We start from the raw sequence: 20,115 nt of genomic DNA on the forward strand, positions 1-20,115 counted from the left end.
AGCATGGTAGGTATTAAATCTTTGAATGTTTGGTAGAATTCATCAGTGATGCTATATTGCCCTGGACTTTTGTTTGTTGGGAGGCGTTGATTACTAATTCATCTTCTTACTGTAATTGGTCTATTCAGACTTTTTATTTCTTCATGATTCTGTCTTGAAATATTATTTCTGGGAATTTATCTAGTTCTTCTAGATTGTCCAATTTCTTGGCATATAATTTTTTTTGTAGTTGTCTTGTATGATGATTTGTGTTTTTGTGATATCAGTTTTATCTTTTCCTCTTTCTGATGTTATATTTCTAAAATAAATATATTAGTGAGTGAGTCCAGCTAAAGGTTTGTCAGTTTTGTTTATCTTTTCAAAGAACCAGCTCTTAGTTTCATTCATCTTTTCTATTGTCTTTTTAGTCTCTATTTCACTGATTTCTACTCTATTCTTATTATTTCCTTCCTTCTTCTAACTTTAGGTTTTATTTGTTTTTTTTTTTTTTTTCTTAGTGCTTGGAAAAGATGCTCGATATGATTTTAGTCTTTTTATTAAGACTTGCTTTATGGCCTAACATGTGATCTATCATGGAGAATGTTTCATGTGCACCTGAGAAAAATATGTATTCATCTCCTTTTGAATTTTTTTAATGTTTATTTATTTTTGAGAGAGAGAGAGCATGAGCAGGGGAAGGCAGAGAGAGAGGGAGACACAGGATCTGAAGCAGGCTCTGGGCTCTGAGCTGTCCTGCCTGATGTAGGGCTCGAACTCCCTGAATTGTGAGATTATGACCTGAGCCGAAGTCAGATACTTAACTGACTGAGCCACCCAGTTGCCCCTCAACTCCTTTTGGATGGAAAGTTCTATATTTATCTATTAAGTACATCTGGTATAATGTGTTGTGTAAACCTATGTTTCCTTATTGACCTTCTGTCTGGATTATTTATCCATTGATATAAGTAGGGGTGTTAAAAATCCCCTACTATTATTATATTGCTATAAAGTTCTGCCTTTAGGCCTGTTAATATTTGTTTGTGTATTTTGGTGCTTCTATTTGGGTGCATACATATTTATAAATGTTATATCTTCCTGCTGGGTTGATTCCCTTATGATTATGTAATGCCTTTTCTTGCATTTTATTACAGTCGTTTTAAGTCTGTTTTGTCTGATATTGAGTATAGCCATACCAGCTTTCTTTTCATTTCCATTTGCATGTGATACATTTTTCTGTCACTTCACTTTTAATCTGTGTGTGTCCTTCTGAAGTGAGACTCTTACAGGAAACATATAGCTAAGTCTTTTTTTTTATTCATTCAGCCACTGTATATCTTTTGATTATAGAATTTAGTCCATTTACATGTAAAGTAATCATTGAAAATTGTGGACTTATTCCCATTTTGTTACCTTTTCTCTGGATGTTTTCACAGTTTTCTTGTTATTTTCTTTTTCCCTCTTACCTTCTGTTTTTGTTTTTGTTTTAATATTTATTTATTTTTGAGAGAGAGAGAGAGAACGAGAGAGAACGAGCATGAGAGACAGAGAAGCAGAGAGAGAGGGAGGTACAGAATCTGATGCAGGCTCCGACTCTGAGCTGTCAGCATAGAGCTCAAGGCTGGGCTCTAACCTACAAATTGTAAGATCATGACCTGAGCCAAAGTCAGATGCTTAACTGGCTATGCAGGTGCCCCATTTATCTTCTGTTTTGATAACTTATTTAGTGTTATGTTTAGATTCATTTTTCATTTTCCTTTGTGTATTTGCTATGATATATTATTTTTGGTTACTTTGAAATAGTTCATATATATCACCCTATGTGTATAACAATTTATTTTAAATTGATAGCCACTTAAATTTGAACACATTCCAAAACTACATTTTTATTCCCCTCTCCCACATTTTGTTTTTGATGTCACATTTCACATCTTTTATTTTATGTATCCCTTAATTATTTAATCTTAATTATTTTTGACCCTTCATACTAGCTTTATAAATGATTACTCTACTATTTTCACTATATATTTACCTTTTTCAGAGAGAGTTTCACTTTAATATGTTTTCTTGTTATTAATTAGTGCCTTTTCTTTTCAGCTTAAAGAAGTCCCTTTAATATTTCTTTTAGGACTGGTTTAGTGGTGATGAACTTATTTAATTTTGTTTATCTGGGAAACTTGTCTCTCCTTCTGTTCTGAATGATAACTTTGCCAGTAGAGTATTCTTGGTTGGAAGGTTTCTCCCTTCAGCACTTTGAATACTTCATGCCACTCCCTTTATCACCTGGAAAGTTTCTGCTGAAAATTTTGCTGATAGCTTTATGGGATTTCCTTTACAGATAACACATTATTTTTCTGTTGCTGTTTTTAAGATTCTCTCTTTAACTTTTGACATTTTAATTAGAAGGTGTGTTGGTGTGGATATCTTTTGAACTTAGTGGACTTCCTAGACCTACATGTTTGTTTCCTTTCCCAGATGAGCAAAATTTTCAGTCATTATTTCTTTGAAATGTTTTGTCATTTTCTTTTTCCTTTTTTTTTTTCCTGCTCTGTCAGGGTGAGTTCCATTATTTACATCTTCTAGCTTGCTAATCTGTTCTTCTGCTTCATCCAATCTGCTGTTGAGCCCCTCTCGTGTATTTTTCAGTTCAGTTATTATGTTTTTAAGTTCTATGGCTTCTGTTTGGTACTTTCTTATATTTTTCTATTTCCTTTGTAAAGTTTTTATCTATTCTTCTGAGTTCAGTGAGCAGCTTTATAATCATTACCTTGTTTTCATTTTTTATTTTGCTTTGTGTCTCAAAGAACTAGCTCCTGGTTTCATTGATCTGTTCTATTGCTTTTTTAATTCTTTATTTTATTTCTTTCTCCTCCAATATTTATTATTTTCTTCCTTCTACTGACTTCGGGCTTTGCTTGTTCTTTTTCTAGCTTCTTTAGGTGTAAGATTAGTTAGTTTATTTGGGATTTTTCTTGCTTCCTGAGATAGGCCTGTATTGCTATAACTCGTGGGCCCAGAAGTGGGATCCCCCCCAGTCATGAATTCCCCTCCTGCCCAGTCACTCAAGAAGTGTTCTCTGTATAGATTGTGTGTGCTGCCTGACTGTGGTGGACTGCTGCTGAAGCTTGGGGCTCAGAGTGCTTGCCCTGCTTGTTGTGGCACTACTTATTCATTGATATTGGTTGATATATTTTAGCATGCTGTTAAATATATATATATATATATATATATATACACACACACACACACACACATATATATATATATATGTATATGTATATGTATATGCATATATATGTGCAAATAAATATATGTATATATATGATATCTTTTAAAATAACTTGTTACTTTTTTTTCTCTTGGACTATTCCATTGGAGCTATAGTTACTTCAGCATTTATTGAGACTTCAAAGATTCATTCTTTCTCTTTTAAATCATCTAAGAAGTTATGATATCATTTCAGCTTTAGCCTAAACGGAAAAAAAGTTAGATTTACCAAAGAATAAAAAGAGTTGATTGATAGTGTCCCAAATCATCTCTGCCTAATTTCTTGCTGACTGCCTTTAGGTTTTACTCAAGCGTTAAATGATCAGGGGCAGGATCACATTCATTACTGCTGCTTTGGAATTACATGACTATAAAAAATTATCTGGCTAGTTTCCTGCTCAGTCTCTGGAACTCTCTTGCTCCATTCTTTGATGAAACTGATCTACCCACATTTACGAGTTTTTCAGTTTGGCTTATGTTATATGCCATATGGGAATTTAGCACAGGATCTTTGCACCATCTCTTATACAGTCAGCCATAAATCATATTAAAGTAATAATGATGTCTTGGGTAGGATAGAAACAATGATGCCTGTAATTTCTAAAGTGGAAAGCACATTCAATCCTTCTGCTATATGTGCTTCTTACTGTTAGATCCTAGCATTTGTTATGGTTAAGTGAAAAAGTCTGAAATATTCTCCAAGAGTTATGTGAAAAAGCAATAAACTTTTTCTTCCATCATTATTCATTAATAGCCAGTTAAGAAACTGAAAAATAAGGATATGCAAGGAAATTAGAAAAAAAAAACATTTGAGTCAAACTGATCTTCATCCTATAGCATGACCAAAGATTATTATTTTAAATAAATTATTTTTTGGTTTCTTTGGTTATGTAACTTATTCATTTTTATTATACTGACTTCATTCACTTGGGGTCAATTCTTCTCTTATCGTTTGGATTTGCTTGAAAAGGAAATATTATCTTTCAGTGTGATTATGGCAATGACAAACTGTGAAGGGGTGATTTCTATTTCTAAAACTTAATTAGTTGTTTTTATCATTTTGCCAATTATATAGTCTCAGTAGGTCAAAATTGGTTATTCCTGTCCCTAATCCATTCTGACAATTATTTGGCGTGATTACTTGTTGAATTTTTTGAATCTACTTAATTATTGTTTATCTGGATCTAACTATATCTCTAAATAACAACTGGACAGACATTTCAGAACTAGAGGTGGCAGAAGCTAGTCAGTTAGTCTTCACCCTCCGTTTTGTTCCTTATCAAATTTATTGCGGAGCAAAACCAAGATAAGGCATATAGGGCTTCCCTCCTCCTGCTGTAGGCAGGACGTCTAGATGGACTCAGTCACCTGGATCAGGAAGCTGACACTATGTGCTTGATGATGGAAATGAATACAGGGAGGTTTTGTCCTGATGAAGTTGTAAACAAGCTTCTGGGGACAGAGGTATGTCTAGTCAAATAAAAGACCTTTTCCTGACCCTTTGCATATCTTTCCAGAGATGAACTTTCAAGCCTATGAAGAACTCTGGCCCCCACACTGACCCTTTCTTTATCCTTTCAGAGATGAACTTTTGAGCTTATGAACAACTCTGGTCCTACTGTCTCTTGGGATAATTCCACGAGGCCGCCTATACTAATATCTCATCCAGGGATTTCCAAACTCTGGGCCGTGGCCAGTTTTTATATCTTAAAATCAATTTATTGGGTCAAGAATAGCCATTAAAAATATGATTGAAAATATAAGGGTAAGGGCCATTTAATGAAATAATACATATGTATTTGTGCATATGTGTATGTGTGTTGAGTTTCAGTATAAAAAGTATTTTTTTGGTCGTGGTCTGTTTGACAGATATTGCAGACCAGACTTTGCTCATTTAAAATTTTATTAAAGCTATTTTAAAGGAAAGAATAAATCTCTTCCTAAATAGATCATGAATTAGATTCTAAAACTATATATGGTGTAAGTTTTGCACCATATATATAATATACATATTATATTATATATATTATATTATTATATACATTATATTGCTGTATATTGCTATATATATAATATATAGAATATATTATATATTTTCAGAGATTTTTTATTATATATTATATATATTATATATAATAAAAAAATCTCTGAAAATCTCTAAGAAGTGTGTCACATTATAGACTGAACAAATCACTCCATAATTTAATTACAGTTGCTTTTTCCTTCAATTTTGTACCAGGTTTCTCTTCTTCAGGTGTGCTGTAGGTGAAGTAGTGGGTGGTTCATTTACGGTGCTGTGTTGTACAAAATTACCTATTTTTGTGTTCTAGAAGCACATTCACAATGATGAGATGAGCACAATGAGACGCATGCAGGAATTGAACCTGACAGAGGGAAACAAGAGATAGAGGTTTGTCTGAAGCTTATTCAGCTAATGGCAAATCACATATCCTATTTAAATTATTTTTCTGAAGTTGATGATGAGATGTCACTATATAATTTCTTTTTGTAATATTTATTTATTTTAAGCAAGCGGGGGAGGGGCACTGAGAAGGAGACAGAGGATCCGAAGCGGGCTCTGTACTGACAAGTCTCATAGCAGTGAGCCCAATGTGGGGCTGGAACTCACAAACCGCAAGATCATGGCTTGAGGCAGAGTTACTCAACCGACTGAGCCTCCCAGGTGCCCTGACACTATATAATCTCTAACAAAACCACTTGATTTTCCAGATTATAGTTTAAGGTTTGAAGATAGATGCTGTACTCATAGCACTTATTGAACACATTGTTCTTTGAATGTGGCACATGTTTTCTGAATAAATAAAATCCATGAAGATATTATCCCAAATGTAGAAGATTTAATGTACTTAAATCGTAGTTGTAATATGAGAATTGGTTTTTTAAAAAATGTATATTTGCAGTACATTTTGCCACATTTGCAGGGTTGCTTTTCTGAACATTCTTCCTTTCTTGACTTACGAGGGTATTAGCAGTCTAGTGACACACTGAGAAATCTTTATTATATTCGTTCTGTACTAACTGAGTTTACCCAGTCTGAGCTACCTAAGTACTCTTTAAACCCTTAATTTGAACTGTTGTCATTCTGAACCCTTCTCTGGCTCTGAAGTAAATGATTGACTTGGAGTTCATTTATTACCAAATCAGTGGTTTCCCCCTTTATGCTCAGAGTTTAATAGAAAAACCTCCCTCCCAGCTTTATTCTACTCCCTCTACCCTCCCCATCCCCAGATGTTAACATAGGAGCCATCAGGTAAGATTGCCCTTTAGAGCTTCCTTCACCCCTGCTCCTTTGGCCACAGGGCCTTGCCTCCCAAACCTCTAGCCTCTGACTCTTGTCTCTGCCTTAAAGCTTCAGACTCATGCTTACTTCCTGAGCTCACCCTGGGATATCAGCTTTGCTCCCTGCTCTGCTCTTGACCAGCCCAGCCCAACCCAGTCCAGGGATTTGAACTTCCTTCCCTTGACCTGCCCAATAAAGTGCATATCTCTGACTCTCTTAAAACCACAAAGTAGGAAATATTGAAAGAGAGGAAGGTGACATTTTTTAAATGTTTATTTATTTTGAGAGAGAGACAGAGAGAGAGAGAGAGAGAGAGTACATGAGCAAGCGGGGAGGCGGGGTGCAGAGAGAAGAGAGAAAGAATTCCACGCAGGCTCTGTGCTGCTCCCAGTACAGATCCCAATGCAGGGCTTGATTCCATGATCTGTGAGATCATGACTTGACCCGAAATCAAGAGTCGGACGCTTAACTGACTGAGCCACTCAAGTGCCCGTTTTTTAATTTGATTAAAAATTTTTGCCCTTTTGGGGCGCCTGGGTGGCTCAGGTCATAATCTCGCAGTTCGTGAGTTCGAGCTCCACGTCTGGCTCTGTGCTGGCAACTCAGAGCCTGGAGCCTGCTTCAGATTCTGTGTTCCCCTCTCTCTCCACCCCACTGCTGCTTGTGCTCTCTCTCTGTCTTTCAAAAATGAATAAACATTAAAAAATTAAAAAAAAATCTCTGCTCTTTTTGTGTAGTAGATATCTTAAGAAAATAAAACCTTAAAATCATATATGGATGCATGAGTAATCAGTTATGCAACTTAGGTTATAATCCTTGACAGCACCTACCTTCTCCAATCCCCCACAATTCTAGTTCTCTCCCCAGTGGATACTTTTTAGGGCTTTCTCAAGTATGTTAAAGACTGCACACATTATTTGTACAACTTATTTGTTAATTATGACCACATCTTCTACTATATTCAAAGGCTAGTGATCCTAATAATTGGACGATATTTTTTACACTGAGTAAAATACAATTTTTATTCTCAGTATAATGCCTTTGACATACTTTGACATACTATTATGGGTTGGAGTAGGGAATATTAGAAATGAGAAGGTGAGAGTTGTTTGTGTTTGGGTGGCAGGATTGGAAAGATGGGGCTTAGGAACTGGGAAAGGTGACCATTGGCTGGGGAAGAGATTCCCACGTGTTAGGTCAGATGGGAATTTTTCAGGTGAAGTGCATACCAGCCATCTCCTTCATCTCCCTAATCAAATCTTTAGCAACTTCCACATTTCCCACTGATGATTTTCTGTAAGATGTTCTTTGGGTGAAGCTTGGAGAAAAGCACAAGGTTTTAGCTACCCATCTGGGAGATAAGTATATTTAAATGTAAATGGTTTTATGACATAAGATATCATTCTGGAACTTACTTCTTTGGTCTAACTTTATGACTTGGAGAGTTTTTCACATGTGTTCATATACACCTCATTTTTTGTAACCATTCCTGTTTTGAAGAATACTTCAGTTAACATCCTTTTACATTAAACTGTATGATTATGCCAATAGTATTGTCTAAAATAGATCTTAATTATGACATTTATGGCTCAAATAGTAAGTTTTCTTTAAGTTTTGATTGCTCTTGCCCAACTGCCTTCAGAAAAAGCTCTACTTTCACCCAGTAGTGATTCAAGTGTCCTTTTGTCTGTACCATCAACATTTGATTTCGTCAGTCTTTTTTTTTTTTTCAGTCTGAGACTTGAAGAGTGATATTTCATTGCATTTAAGCAATGGTTAGTGAAATTGTATTCTTTTTATAAACTTATGTCCCATTTACATTACTTTTGAGAGATGCTTGTACGTACTCTTTATCCACTTTTCTATTGGACTGTTTGGCTGTTTTCTCATTGGTTTCTGGGAACTCTGTAGATATTACAGATACTAATCCTTCACTAGTTGTCTTTCTACTATTTGTCCCCATATATCAAGTTGCATCTTTTGAATAAAGAAGTTTTACTTTTTTATGTTTTGAAGTATGACACGGATTATGAGTTTTATGGCTTCTGAGTATACACAGCTTCTGAGTTTTAGGACTTACTTAGAAAACTTTGTTATTCCAACACGGTGCAAACATTTATCTATGCCTGTAAAAGTTATATTAGCTTCTTTTTGTTAGTATTTTAATCAATGAAGAATTTGTTTTGAGGTATGCAGTGAGATCCTGATTTATGATCACTCCTATCAATCATACTGTTGAATGCCTCTCATGTAAAACTATGTTTGCATGTCACTCTTTTCCATTTAATCTCTGTTGTCTTGCAGTATTGTAGTACTTTAATAATTGTACTTTATAGTGTGTTTTAATATCTATTGAACAAAAGCTCATTTTAGTTTTTCTTTTACATAATTCTTTTACATGGTGTTTTGGAAAGATTAATGTTACCAAGCAGATTTCTTTACACTGCTTCCCTTTCATCTTCTTGGAGATCAATATCATATATTAAAAACCAGCTCCTCTTCACAGAAAGTCTTCGTATATACATTTGTTTTTGTGGATGATTTGGAATTCTTCCCCTCCTTGGTAGAAAGAACAGCAAACAAAAACATAGCTCATTTTCCTGTATAATTACACATTAATTCTCTACTACTGCTAAATTTCATGTTTTAAAAGCTGTTATTTAGTCATAGCATGGATATCCTTTCTTTATAATTTTCACTTTTACTCTGCCTGAAATCCTACCAAGTTCCATTGACTTATTTCCCAGCCCAAAGGACATATTAGAAGATTAAGTGAAGGAGGAGTTACCAACAAAACAAAACAAAACAAAACAGGTTAACGATAGCTGGAAGATGTGGTGATAGCTTGTTACAGCAAAAGAAGACAAAAACTTTGAAAAGTAAACTCTGTGACTTTTAGAACAGAGTATACAGAGAGCAAGAAGTATGCCTATATGAACCTTCAATGCAGAGGGTAATGAATTTTGAATGATGTCAATAATCTTAGAGGATGGGTAATACAAATTTGGAAGCTAAACTAAATGAAAAAAGAAAGTTATATTTTTGAAAAATAGATACTCTTCTCATAGAACAATTTGTACCACAAATCAAAACCACAATGAAATACCACTTTATACCTATCAGAATGGCTAATATCAAAAAGGTAAGAAATAACAAGTGTTGGTGAAGATGTGGAGAAAAGGGAACCCTTGTGTACTGTTGGTGGGAATGTAAAGTGGTGCAACCACTGTGGAAAACAGTATGGAGGTTTTCAAAACTTAAAAATGGAAATATCATATGATTCAGTAATTCTACTACTATTTACCCGAAGAATACAAAAGCACTAATTTGAAAAGATGTATGTTTCCTTCTGTTTATTACAGATTATTTACAATAGCCCAAGGTAAGGAAGCAATCCAAGTGTCCACTGATAGATGAATAGGTAAAGAAGATGAGGTATATACATACAATGGAATATTACTGAGCTATAAAAAAGAATAAGATCTTTCCATTTGCAACAACATGGATGGACCTAGAAGGTATAATGCTAAGGGAAAGAAGTCAGGCAGAAAGACAAATACCATATGATTTCACTTACATGCAGAATCTGAAAAACAAAACAAGTGAACAATTTGTATTATACCAGCAAATTCCGTAAACCTGAATCAATGAAAACTAAAAATTTGCAAATGAGAACTATATATATAATTAAACTATGATAAAGTGTAGTCTTTTCAGCAGAAAATAGGTTTTGAACCTAATATCCCATCTTGGATGTTTTATATTTAAAATTAGAAACTGACCACAAACTCTGATCTTTTGAGTTTAGTTTGCATCTGTATTATGTTGAAAAATAAAGTTTTTATGATGTTTCGTGAGAATATGTCCTCTGGTGATGTTGACACTTAGATAATTGGATGGTGGCTTAAACTCATACACAGCACGCGCACACACACACACACACACACACGCAAACATTTTTCTGTCTGTGTATCTATCTATCTATCTATCTCTCTATCTTGTCTAGCCAAGTATTTTGAATCCCATTATTTTCTTATTACCTATTAGTTTTTATCCTACTATCGTTATTATCCTATAATCTGTTAATTTCTAGGGACTTACATTTTAAGAAAACTATTTCTTATTCAACAACTGGTATTAATTTTTAGAGAGCGTAATTTTTTGTAGGATTAGAATTGGTCCATTATTGTTTATTTGTCCGTTTGTAGTTTAGGTATCTGCACTTGTTTATTTTTAGATGGCCCATAAAGTTCAATGCAGAATTACCAATTTATTTAGCCATCTTGCACAGCAAACAAGTTATTCAGTAGAGAAGCTGGTATAGTTGCTATGAGTTGTTCCATACGAGTTACAAAAATTAGGATGCCTATTTCTATTCAGAAAATTCTGCTTTACAATTCTTGTGATGTGTCTGAAAGCCATATTTTCATGAGTGAAACTACAAGTGTCTGTTATCTTGACAGTTTGTGAGGGGACATGGTTGCTGTTTCCATATATTCAAAGGGCTTTGTTGTGGAAGGGAGAGTAAATTTGTTCTGTATGGCTATAGGCTAGCTGTAATAAATGGTGGACATTGTAGAGGCAGAACTTTTAAATTAATGGTCACATCAGCTAGCCTGAAGGGTCATATGTTTGAAGCAGTATTTGTTAGAAGCATCCTTGGATAGAAATATGAGATACCATGTTTTAGCAGTACTGTAGGGGGGAGAACTCCCTGAGAGTGAGTCTGAATTGCTGCCCTCCAGGGAGGACTTCTGCAAGTCTATGATTATTCCCTCTTTGAACAAATTCCCTTTGCCCTGATCAGGGTATAAACATAAGGCATCGGTGGTTGGCTCCATGGGGTAGCCATGAGGTTATGGCTTTGTACTAATGGAATTGTGGCGTTCAAGCAGTGAAAAGGTTGGGCTTAGCCACAAAAGGCTATACTTCTGTAAGAACATAACCTCAATTTTATAATCTTAACTTATCTGTGTGAAATGAGCTACTTTTTCCTGTGCTGAGCCAATTTCTTTGATATCTCTCTAGTTTCCATTCATTTTTGTGAGGAGGAGGCCCTTTAAGGAATCCAGTTATAAAGCTGACAGTAAAAATTTAATCCACAGACCTTGTAAACAGCCAGATGACACACATTTTATGCAGCTTTAGGTTTATTATATGGCCCAGTGGGATAGTAATATGCTTATGATATGCAGACTTGAGACTTCAATAACAAAACCCTTTTTTTTAGAAAAAAGAATAGTTCCAACACATATATCTCAGGAATATTTTCTCCAAATTTATTTTATCTCTAGTTATTTCCTCTGAATTTTATGATCATTTTCTTGCTTTGCACATGACCCAAAGAAGAAATACCATTTCCAATAATACCATTACTACAGAGCAATATATATTGGTGATAGTTACGATTTTTAATTGTGAATGGACCCGATGAAAATTTTATTCTGTTCCCATGAAATTAATTTTTCATTTGAGTAGCTAGAAATGTGCTAATTTGGTGATTATTGTATAAAAATTATGTTAAAAACCTGAAGCATTTTTGAGACATTAGGTGCTATAAATAGTGCAATGCATTTTCTTAACGTATTTTCTCCATCTGTAACAATAATCAGACTTGGTGCATAAAAGTGTATTTTGTAATACTAGTTCATGGACTAGTTCATTTATTGTATCAGCAGATACTGGTGTCATCGGTGACTTGGCATTTAAGTGGGGGAATATTCTACAGCTGAAAGATAATACAATTAATAAGTCAGTGAAAAGTTTGACACCCTTTAGAGATGAAAAATTGAAGGACAAGACACCGTTTAAGAAGCTTGATTTTATTTAGCACTTGTAAAGTATTTTATGTCTTGGAGACAGAGGTTGTCTATTCACAACAGGCAAGCATTTCACTGCCGCCTTACTTAAATGAGTTTGAATGCATGGGTTCTCTGCTGAGACTTTGACAAGTCATGCCGTAACAACTCAGCTGGTGGTATCGATATCTTTTTGACAGAAATATTTGTTCACCTGGCTATGCACTAACAGCTTACTGCTTAAAATAGCTCTTGACTTCAGGCCATATTTAGATGTTGTGGCTTTGGTTTGGTTAATATAGGTATAAGGCATTATGCTGTCCCATTATTTCATAATCAAGTAACTAAATCCTGTCCACACACATGTTGTTTTGTCCTAGATTTAGAAAAAGAGAGAGAATTGCTTAGGGTGGAATGCCATATTTTTGGAAGAGTAAAGCAACCCTTTGTTCCAATATGTATGCTCTAAAAACAAAGGAGTTTCTTTTTGTAACAATATTATTTACTCTTTGTAGAAAATTAAAATATCAAAGAAAGGTATAAAGAAGACAACAAAAACTCTGTCAAATACCACTCTCTACTATGAGAACCCTCCTCAGTATTTTGTAGGACATTTTCTACCCCCCATTCTACATGTGCGTGTATTCGCAATGTATGATATTCTATGTATAATGTTTTGCATTGTGCTTTTGAAATCAAAATATGTTACGGGGGGTTTCCATATCAAAATAAACATATAATAGCCACACAGAATTAGTTGACCAAATGTCAGTGGCCATTTAGGAGGCTTTTTAAAAAGTTTTTGTTTATGTAAAAATTTGTCATATATTTCTGGAAAGGCAGTTTGGTTAGTCAGAGTACATGCATTTGCCGTTTTGGTAAATAGCGCCACATTGCCACTCAGAAAATTGATATTTCCAGTTACAAGACATGAGGGCGCTTGTTCTTACCTTTTAGTCAACAATGAATAATATCCATTTTCTTCACCTTTGCCAATCTGATATACTACAGATGATGTTTTTTTTTTAATTTTTATTCTCTCATTGTATTCATGAGGCTTTAAATATTAACACTATATAACCTGACATCCCCAAATTTTATACACTATAATCCAGACTTGAAATATTCCACTATCTACTAGACATCTTTTAATAGTCCTTTGAACTTACCCCAAACCGAACCTCTTATCTTTAACCCAAACTTGTTTCTTGGCTTGCTGTCTCACATATTAGTTAATGGCTGATTCATCCTACCATTGCTTTGGTCACAATCTTGGAGGCACATTTGATTCTTCTTTTCTGTGTCTCATGCTTCCAATCCAAGTCTCTCCACAAAACCTGTTAACTTTTATAATACATCCAGAAGCCTACTGCTTCTCTTTACATTGGTGGCTACCACCATGACATCGGTCTTAATTATTTCCTGCTTGGTTGATGGCTCTTTCTTCTCTGGTTTCTCTGCTTTTCCTTGTCCTCCTATATATCCCCTTCTCAACACAGCCACCTTAGCATCCTATTAAATGTCAGGTGAATCATGCCACTCATCTGCTCAAAACTCATTTGAGATTTTTTTCTCTCTCTCAGTAAAAGACAAAACTGCAGTGGCCAACCAGGCCCAACATGATTTGCTTCTCTTTTCCGTTATTTCCCCATTTTTTCTGACCCCATCTCCCTTTCCATGCCTTTTCCACCTGCTCCAACCACACTGGCCTCCATGGTGTTTTCTGCCCAGATCACTCAGAGGGAGGCTTGCTCTTGCTCCCTCACTTCCATTAGTTCTTCTCTCAAGTCGCCTTCTTGGCTGTGATTTCTTTGACCACTGTTCAAAATTGCTACCCCATTCTTTGAAACTTTTGCTGTCCTATTTCTTTCTTACTTTCTTTCTTTCTTTTTCTTTCTTTCTTTCTTTCTTTCTTTCTTTCTTTCTTTCTTTCTCTCTATAATATGTATTTCATATTTTATCACTTTTTAATTGTCCTCTCCCAGCTAGTGTAAGAGCTCCATGATAGCAGGGACTTCATCTTTTGTTTTTACTGCTGTATCCCCAGTGTGTAAAGTAGGACTGTCCCGTAGCAGCATGAAGTGCATAGCATAGACTGGGCACAAAATAAATGATGGATGAAATTTCCCTGCAAGCAAGGGGAGAGGGACAGAGGGAGGGAGAGAGAGAGAGAAAGAGAGAAAAAGAGAGAGAGAGAGGGAAAGAGAGAGAAAGAGAGAGAATCCCAAGCAGGCTCCATGCTCAGAGCACAGCCAAATGAGGACTCAATCCCATGACTCTGGGTCATGATCTGAGCCAAAACCAAGAGTCAGACCTTGACTGACTGAGTCACCCAGGTGCCCCAATTTCCCTTATTATTTATCAAATTGATAATTAATGTGAGAATTTAAAAATACAGTTGTTTTTTTACCATGCATGTAGCAAATTTGTGTTTACAATTTTATGTTGAAAGAACATCACCAGAAGAAACAAGATATTGTCTACCTACCCTTTCCTCTTTCATACCATGGATATAGGCTCACAGTTATTGTCATGACTAGATGATTCTAGATCCTCCTAACTCACAGTTTCTTTCATGTGCAGACCCATTCTGAAGAGAGACCATTCCAGTGTGAGGAATGTAAAGCTTTGTTCCGGACCCCATTTTCTTTGCAGAGACACCTTCTCATACATAACAGTAAGTCAAAATACAAGCAGTTGAGCACAAAATGAATTCTCTCAAACTTTGCCCTTACAACTTTTGAGAATGTAGGCATCACAGAAGTGGACCCATGTGTAGTTTAAAAGGCTGGTAATTCTGCCTTTCTGCTCTCCTTCCTTTATCCTTGCTTTATTTTTCCACATTAAATCATTTTATGAGACATTTTATTTGTGTCATTTCTTCCCACTATATAAAGTTTGTATATAAAATCGTTTCTTATGTTCGGCAAGGTATCTTTGAAATTTGTTCTGAAATAGACATTCTTGTTCCCTTTCAAATATAATGATTAAGGAAACGTGTCTGACCCTTTAAAACATGTGAATGTCTGGCATGATTTTATTAGCTCACGGACTCTTTTAAAGTTGGAAAGGAACAAAATACAAATCTAATGTAACCTGTTGATTGTTGGGGAGCAGAGAAAAATGAGACTCAGAGAAACACGGTGACAAATGCATCTGGAGGTCGCATATGGGTTCCAATAGTCACGTGCTTTTCCTACTTCTGTCTACACTGCCTCTGATTTCTTACTTCTTTTAGCAGGAGCACTGCTTTTCCTTGGGGTTAAGTTATACACATGCATACCATGCAAACTGGTAAGGCAGTTCCACTCAGAGCTATTTTTAGAATACTAAACCTTTTATACTCACATCGCTGAAGGACACTTTATTACAGCACTTTATTTCAGAGAAAATGTTACTGCTAAGTTGAGTTTTAAAGTGGGTTCTGTGTTCAGATATTGAAGTAACTAGACATTTGCTATGTTACTGTATCTAAAATTAAAGAAAAATGGCATAGCATAAGTAATATTTGTATTTATTGCTTTTGAGTTGTTTAATCAGTAGAACATCTTCTGAAACAAAGTTACTACTGCTGATTAAATTTTTAATATGTCTGAGGAAAGCAAAACAATTAATCAGTTATGACAACATTAGAGATAAGATAGTATCTTGGAAGACATTTTCTCTGATTGAGTAGATGTATCTAAAATTCAAAATAACAAAGATATTAAAGTTTTTTAAAATACTGAGTGGTAATGATTATGATAAAATACATCTTTTCCTACAGAAAAGAGTGTTGTGGTCTTGTGCCATTCTGCATTTTACGTTACAGTTCTGGAGAATTTGTTAACACCACTTTTTATTTTCTTACTAAGGACAGCCATGCATTTAAAAAATAAAATTTGTCATGTAGCATATTTTCATTCCATTTCACTGTCATTTGACTAAGAAAAACAATCATTGTGAGGTGAATCGATTTTATTTTAGTTTAGTTTAGTTTTAGTTTTTAAATGTTTGTTTGTTTGTTTGTTTGTTTGTTTGTTTGTTTGTTTGTTTTGATGGAGAGAGTGACTGCATATGAGTGGGTGAGGGGTAGAGAGAGAGAGAATCCCAAGCAGGCTCCCTGCATAGAGCCTGACATGGGGCTTCATCTCAGACAATGTGAGATCATGACCTGAGCCGATTTCAAGAGTCAGATGCTTCACTGACTGAGCCACCCAGGCGCCCCTGAGGTGAATGGATTTAGAGTAGGGATTGAGACAAGGGAACCTCATTCATACTATTAAGACTTATGTGGGGGGCGCCTGGGTGGTTCAGTCAGTTAAGCCTCTGACTTCGGCTCAGGTCATGATCTCCTGGCTTGTGAGTTTGAGCTCCATGTTGGGCTCTATGCTGACAGCTCAGAGCCTGGAGCCTGGTTTGAATTTTGTGTCTCCCTCTCTCTCTGCCCTTCCCCTGTCCATGCTCTCGCTTTCTCTCTCTCTCTCTCTCTCTCTCTCTCTCTCTCTCTCTCTCTCTTTCAAAAGTAAATAAACATTAAAAAAACACTTCTGTGGTCAAATTTACCCTTATGCTCAGGAAATTTTTCTTTGGGTAAATAAAATTTTCAATAACAGCAAGGAGTTTTTAATATAAGGCATCTGTTACTTTTGATTTCAGCTGATCGGTTCTCATAAACCTGAGACATGGGATTGAAGTGGCAAGTGTAGACTGTGCTTGCACATTCTGTATTTAATATAATGTTGATCAGCACATTAATCAAAGGCTTTATGATGCTGTACCAAGACTGGGAAATCAGTTTTGTAATTGTGTAAGTAGGCTATTGCAGGTAAAGTTAAATATCAGATAAGACCAGTGAGGATGGAGAAAACCAGAAGTGGGCAAAATGGGACAAAATATGAAAGGTGATCTTGCACAATATGAAAATTAAAACCTGTTTAACTCAAAACATGAAGATCACCATAGAAACTTATATCAGCAGGGGCACCTGGGTGGCTCAGTTGGTTAAGCATCCGACTTCGGCTCAGGTCATGATCTCACGGTTTGTGAATTCGAGCCCCATGTTGGGCTCTGTGCTCAGAGCTCAGAGACTGGGTCCTTGCTTTAGATTCTGTGTCTCCTTCTCTCTGCCTCTCCCCTGCTCATGCTGTCTCTCTCTCTCTCTCAAAAATAGATAAACATTAAAAAAATTTTTTTAAAGAAACTTAATATCAGCCTTCTGGCTCAAAATGTAAAGAATAACTTGTAATTATTATTTTGGAAATTATTGCTATTTTCTAACACACTGAAAACCAAAAAACAGCTTGATAGCTACCTTCTTGGTTTTAAGATAGGGAAAATCCTATCTTTAATCATAGCTTTATTTCTTTAAGGCAAAGAAATCTGGTAACATCAGATAAAATCTCATCAGAATTTTTAAAATTCTGGTAAGTTTATAACAAAAAAATCTGGAATTAAAATGTGAAAGAAGAAAGGTAAGAGCTCCCTGGGTATAACTTGATGAGGTTTTGGCATAGGAATCAATATATGTATTTTTTAATTTTACATTAAACATTTTTTTTTATTATTTTTTGAGAGAGTAGATGAGATAGAGAACACAAGTAGGAGGAAGGGCAGAGACAGAGAGGAAGACACAGAATCTGAAGCAGGTGCCAGGCTCTGAGCTGTCAGCACAAAGGCCAATGTGTGGCTCATACTCACGAACCACCAGATCATGACTTCAGCCCAAGTCAGACGCTTAACTGACTGAGCCACCCAGGCACTCTGGAATCAATATTTTGTTTCATGTGATAGTTTAATAGAAATGCTTTGAAGGAGAAATCTTGGAGGATTGCTTTGTTTTGTTTTTTTGGCATGTTTTTTTTTAAATTTCTTTTTATTCCGGAGTTGATTTGCTATTATTTATAATCTTATGTCAATTGATATTTTCTTTTACTCTCACTGGTTATAAATGAAGTATTTAAATAAATTTAATATAGAAGATATATAAAGACAAACTAGGTTACAATAATAGCACCCAGCAACAAAAATGCACAAAGGTAACATAAACAGAGCTTTAAGAATCTACACAATTCATGCATGGTTTGGATGTGACTGTACCAAGCATTAGATTTTAACAAGACTATCAGATTTTAACATAAAGAGCTATAATTCTGTTTGAAAAGGATAATTTGTCTTTTTCTTTTTTTTCTCTTTTCCTTCTTTTTGTCCCTCCTTCCTTAAATTTGGTATGAAGAAATAATAGGATCTTCACATTTCTAAATTTATGCTAGTTATAATGGAGGGAAGTTTTATATAAGAGTTTAGTTCAAATTGAGGTAATCTCTTATTTCGATGTAGTAAGTTACCTGTATATTTTGTCTCATAGTTGAACATAATATGTGACTCTGTGCTAATACAGTTGTTCTCTACAAAGGGAAAATATATTCAACTTCTAGTCTGTCTTGTTTGTATAACTATGTGCTATTCAAATTTTGTAACTTTCTGAGAGATAAAACTGTCTTCTAATTGTGCACATAGATCACTGAAAATGTACTTAAAGTAGGCCACTAGAGTTTGACATGTTTGTTATGAAGACCTACAAGGATAGAGAGCATTATATGAAAGTTTAAAAAATACCTTATGCCCCTAAACATAGTTTCTGGAGTTGCTTTCCCTGCCGGCCTAGGCTCCAGAATAAGAAGAAGGTGAGAACGCTCACAGGTACCCAGGGGCTCTAGAAAAGGAGAGTTGCTCCATTCCAACTGGCTCTCTGAGAGGCAGCCCCCCAAACTGTCTGAGAACCTTGGAGTTGAAACCTTTCCCAGGTGTTTCACAGCAGACCAGGGACCCATGTTAAGGTTCCTGGGACAGTGCTGAGAAAGGAAGGGGTGTTGTAGCCCTCTCCTGTCCTAGAAGGGGGCTGGCTCTGACCCATTTCTGTGTGCCCTCAGGGGCGTCCTGCCCCAGCTTGCTACCCATGACCCTGTTTGACCTGTGCCCTGTCCCCTAAAAAGGCCACAAGGGTTGTGGTGGGAGTGAGGGACAAAGGCACCTTATCTCTTTAGCTTGACAGAAGCCTTTTGTCACCACAAGAACCTACTTGCCTCAAACCTGAGCCCCTGCTCTAGAAATACCTACCTTTAAAGAAAGTTCATGATACCTTTAGAAAATTCACTATTTCAGTCTCCACATTTTCCGATTAAATAGACTGAGAACCTAAGAAAGTTAAAGGACTTCCCACTGGTCACACAGTGGATTAGCATATATGGAATCAAAGTATTTCATAAAAAACTACCTTTTCTGGTTATGATAAATTGTTAGTAATACAGCTAAGTTTCTGAAGAAAACAACACTAAATCTGGTACCTCTGAGGGGCAGTTAACGACACCCTGCTCATCTGATGTTTCTCTTATTTGACTGTTTCGTTTCTAAGGTGAGAGGACTTTCAAATGCCATCACTGTGATGCTACCTTTAAAAGGAAGGATACTTTAAATGTTCATGTCCAGGTGGTCCATGAAAGACACAAGAAATACAGATGTGAGCTATGTAATAAGGCATTTGTTACACCCTCAGTGCTTAGAAGTCACAAGAAAGTAAGTATAAGCCTTCCCTGAGTTGAATGGATTACATATTTCAGCTATATGGGCATGTATGCTCATTATCATGTGATAATCAATTTAATATTAATTAATCAATATATGACTCAAAATGACACATAAGGGATGCATGATTTATATGAGCTCTTCAGAAACTGTCTGTTCTATTTACTTTTTCAGAGGAGTTATATAAATTTGTATGAAGGTGAACCTAGA

General features: G+C 35.6%; 1 protein-coding gene and 1 long non-coding RNA gene across 6 annotated transcripts in view; one reads left to right on the forward strand and one right to left on the reverse strand.

Annotated features, from left to right (window-relative positions):
• The window catches only part of PRDM5 (PR/SET domain 5), a 204,331-nt gene that overhangs the window by 110,445 nt on the left and 73,771 nt on the right, over positions 1-20,115 (forward strand). For all 5 annotated transcript variants that reach the window (XM_042983975.1, XM_042983979.1, XM_042983976.1 and 2 more), the window contains 2 exons: positions 14,926-15,019; positions 19,736-19,896. In XM_042983975.1, coding sequence (XP_042839909.1) covers positions 14,926-15,019; positions 19,736-19,896 — 255 coding nt within the window. The remainder of the gene's footprint in view (positions 1-14,925; positions 15,020-19,735; positions 19,897-20,115) is intronic.
• LOC122237966 overlaps positions 8,968-20,115 on the reverse strand; it is a 34,929-nt gene continuing 23,781 nt past the window's right edge. The window contains exon 5 of the long non-coding RNA XR_006216805.1: positions 8,968-9,103. This is a non-coding gene — a long non-coding RNA (uncharacterized LOC122237966). The remainder of the gene's footprint in view (positions 9,104-20,115) is intronic.

The sequence above is a fragment of the Panthera tigris genome, chromosome B1 (assembly GCF_018350195.1).
Source record: "Panthera tigris isolate Pti1 chromosome B1, P.tigris_Pti1_mat1.1, whole genome shotgun sequence".
Classification (NCBI taxonomy): Eukaryota; Metazoa; Chordata; class Mammalia; order Carnivora; family Felidae; genus Panthera; species Panthera tigris.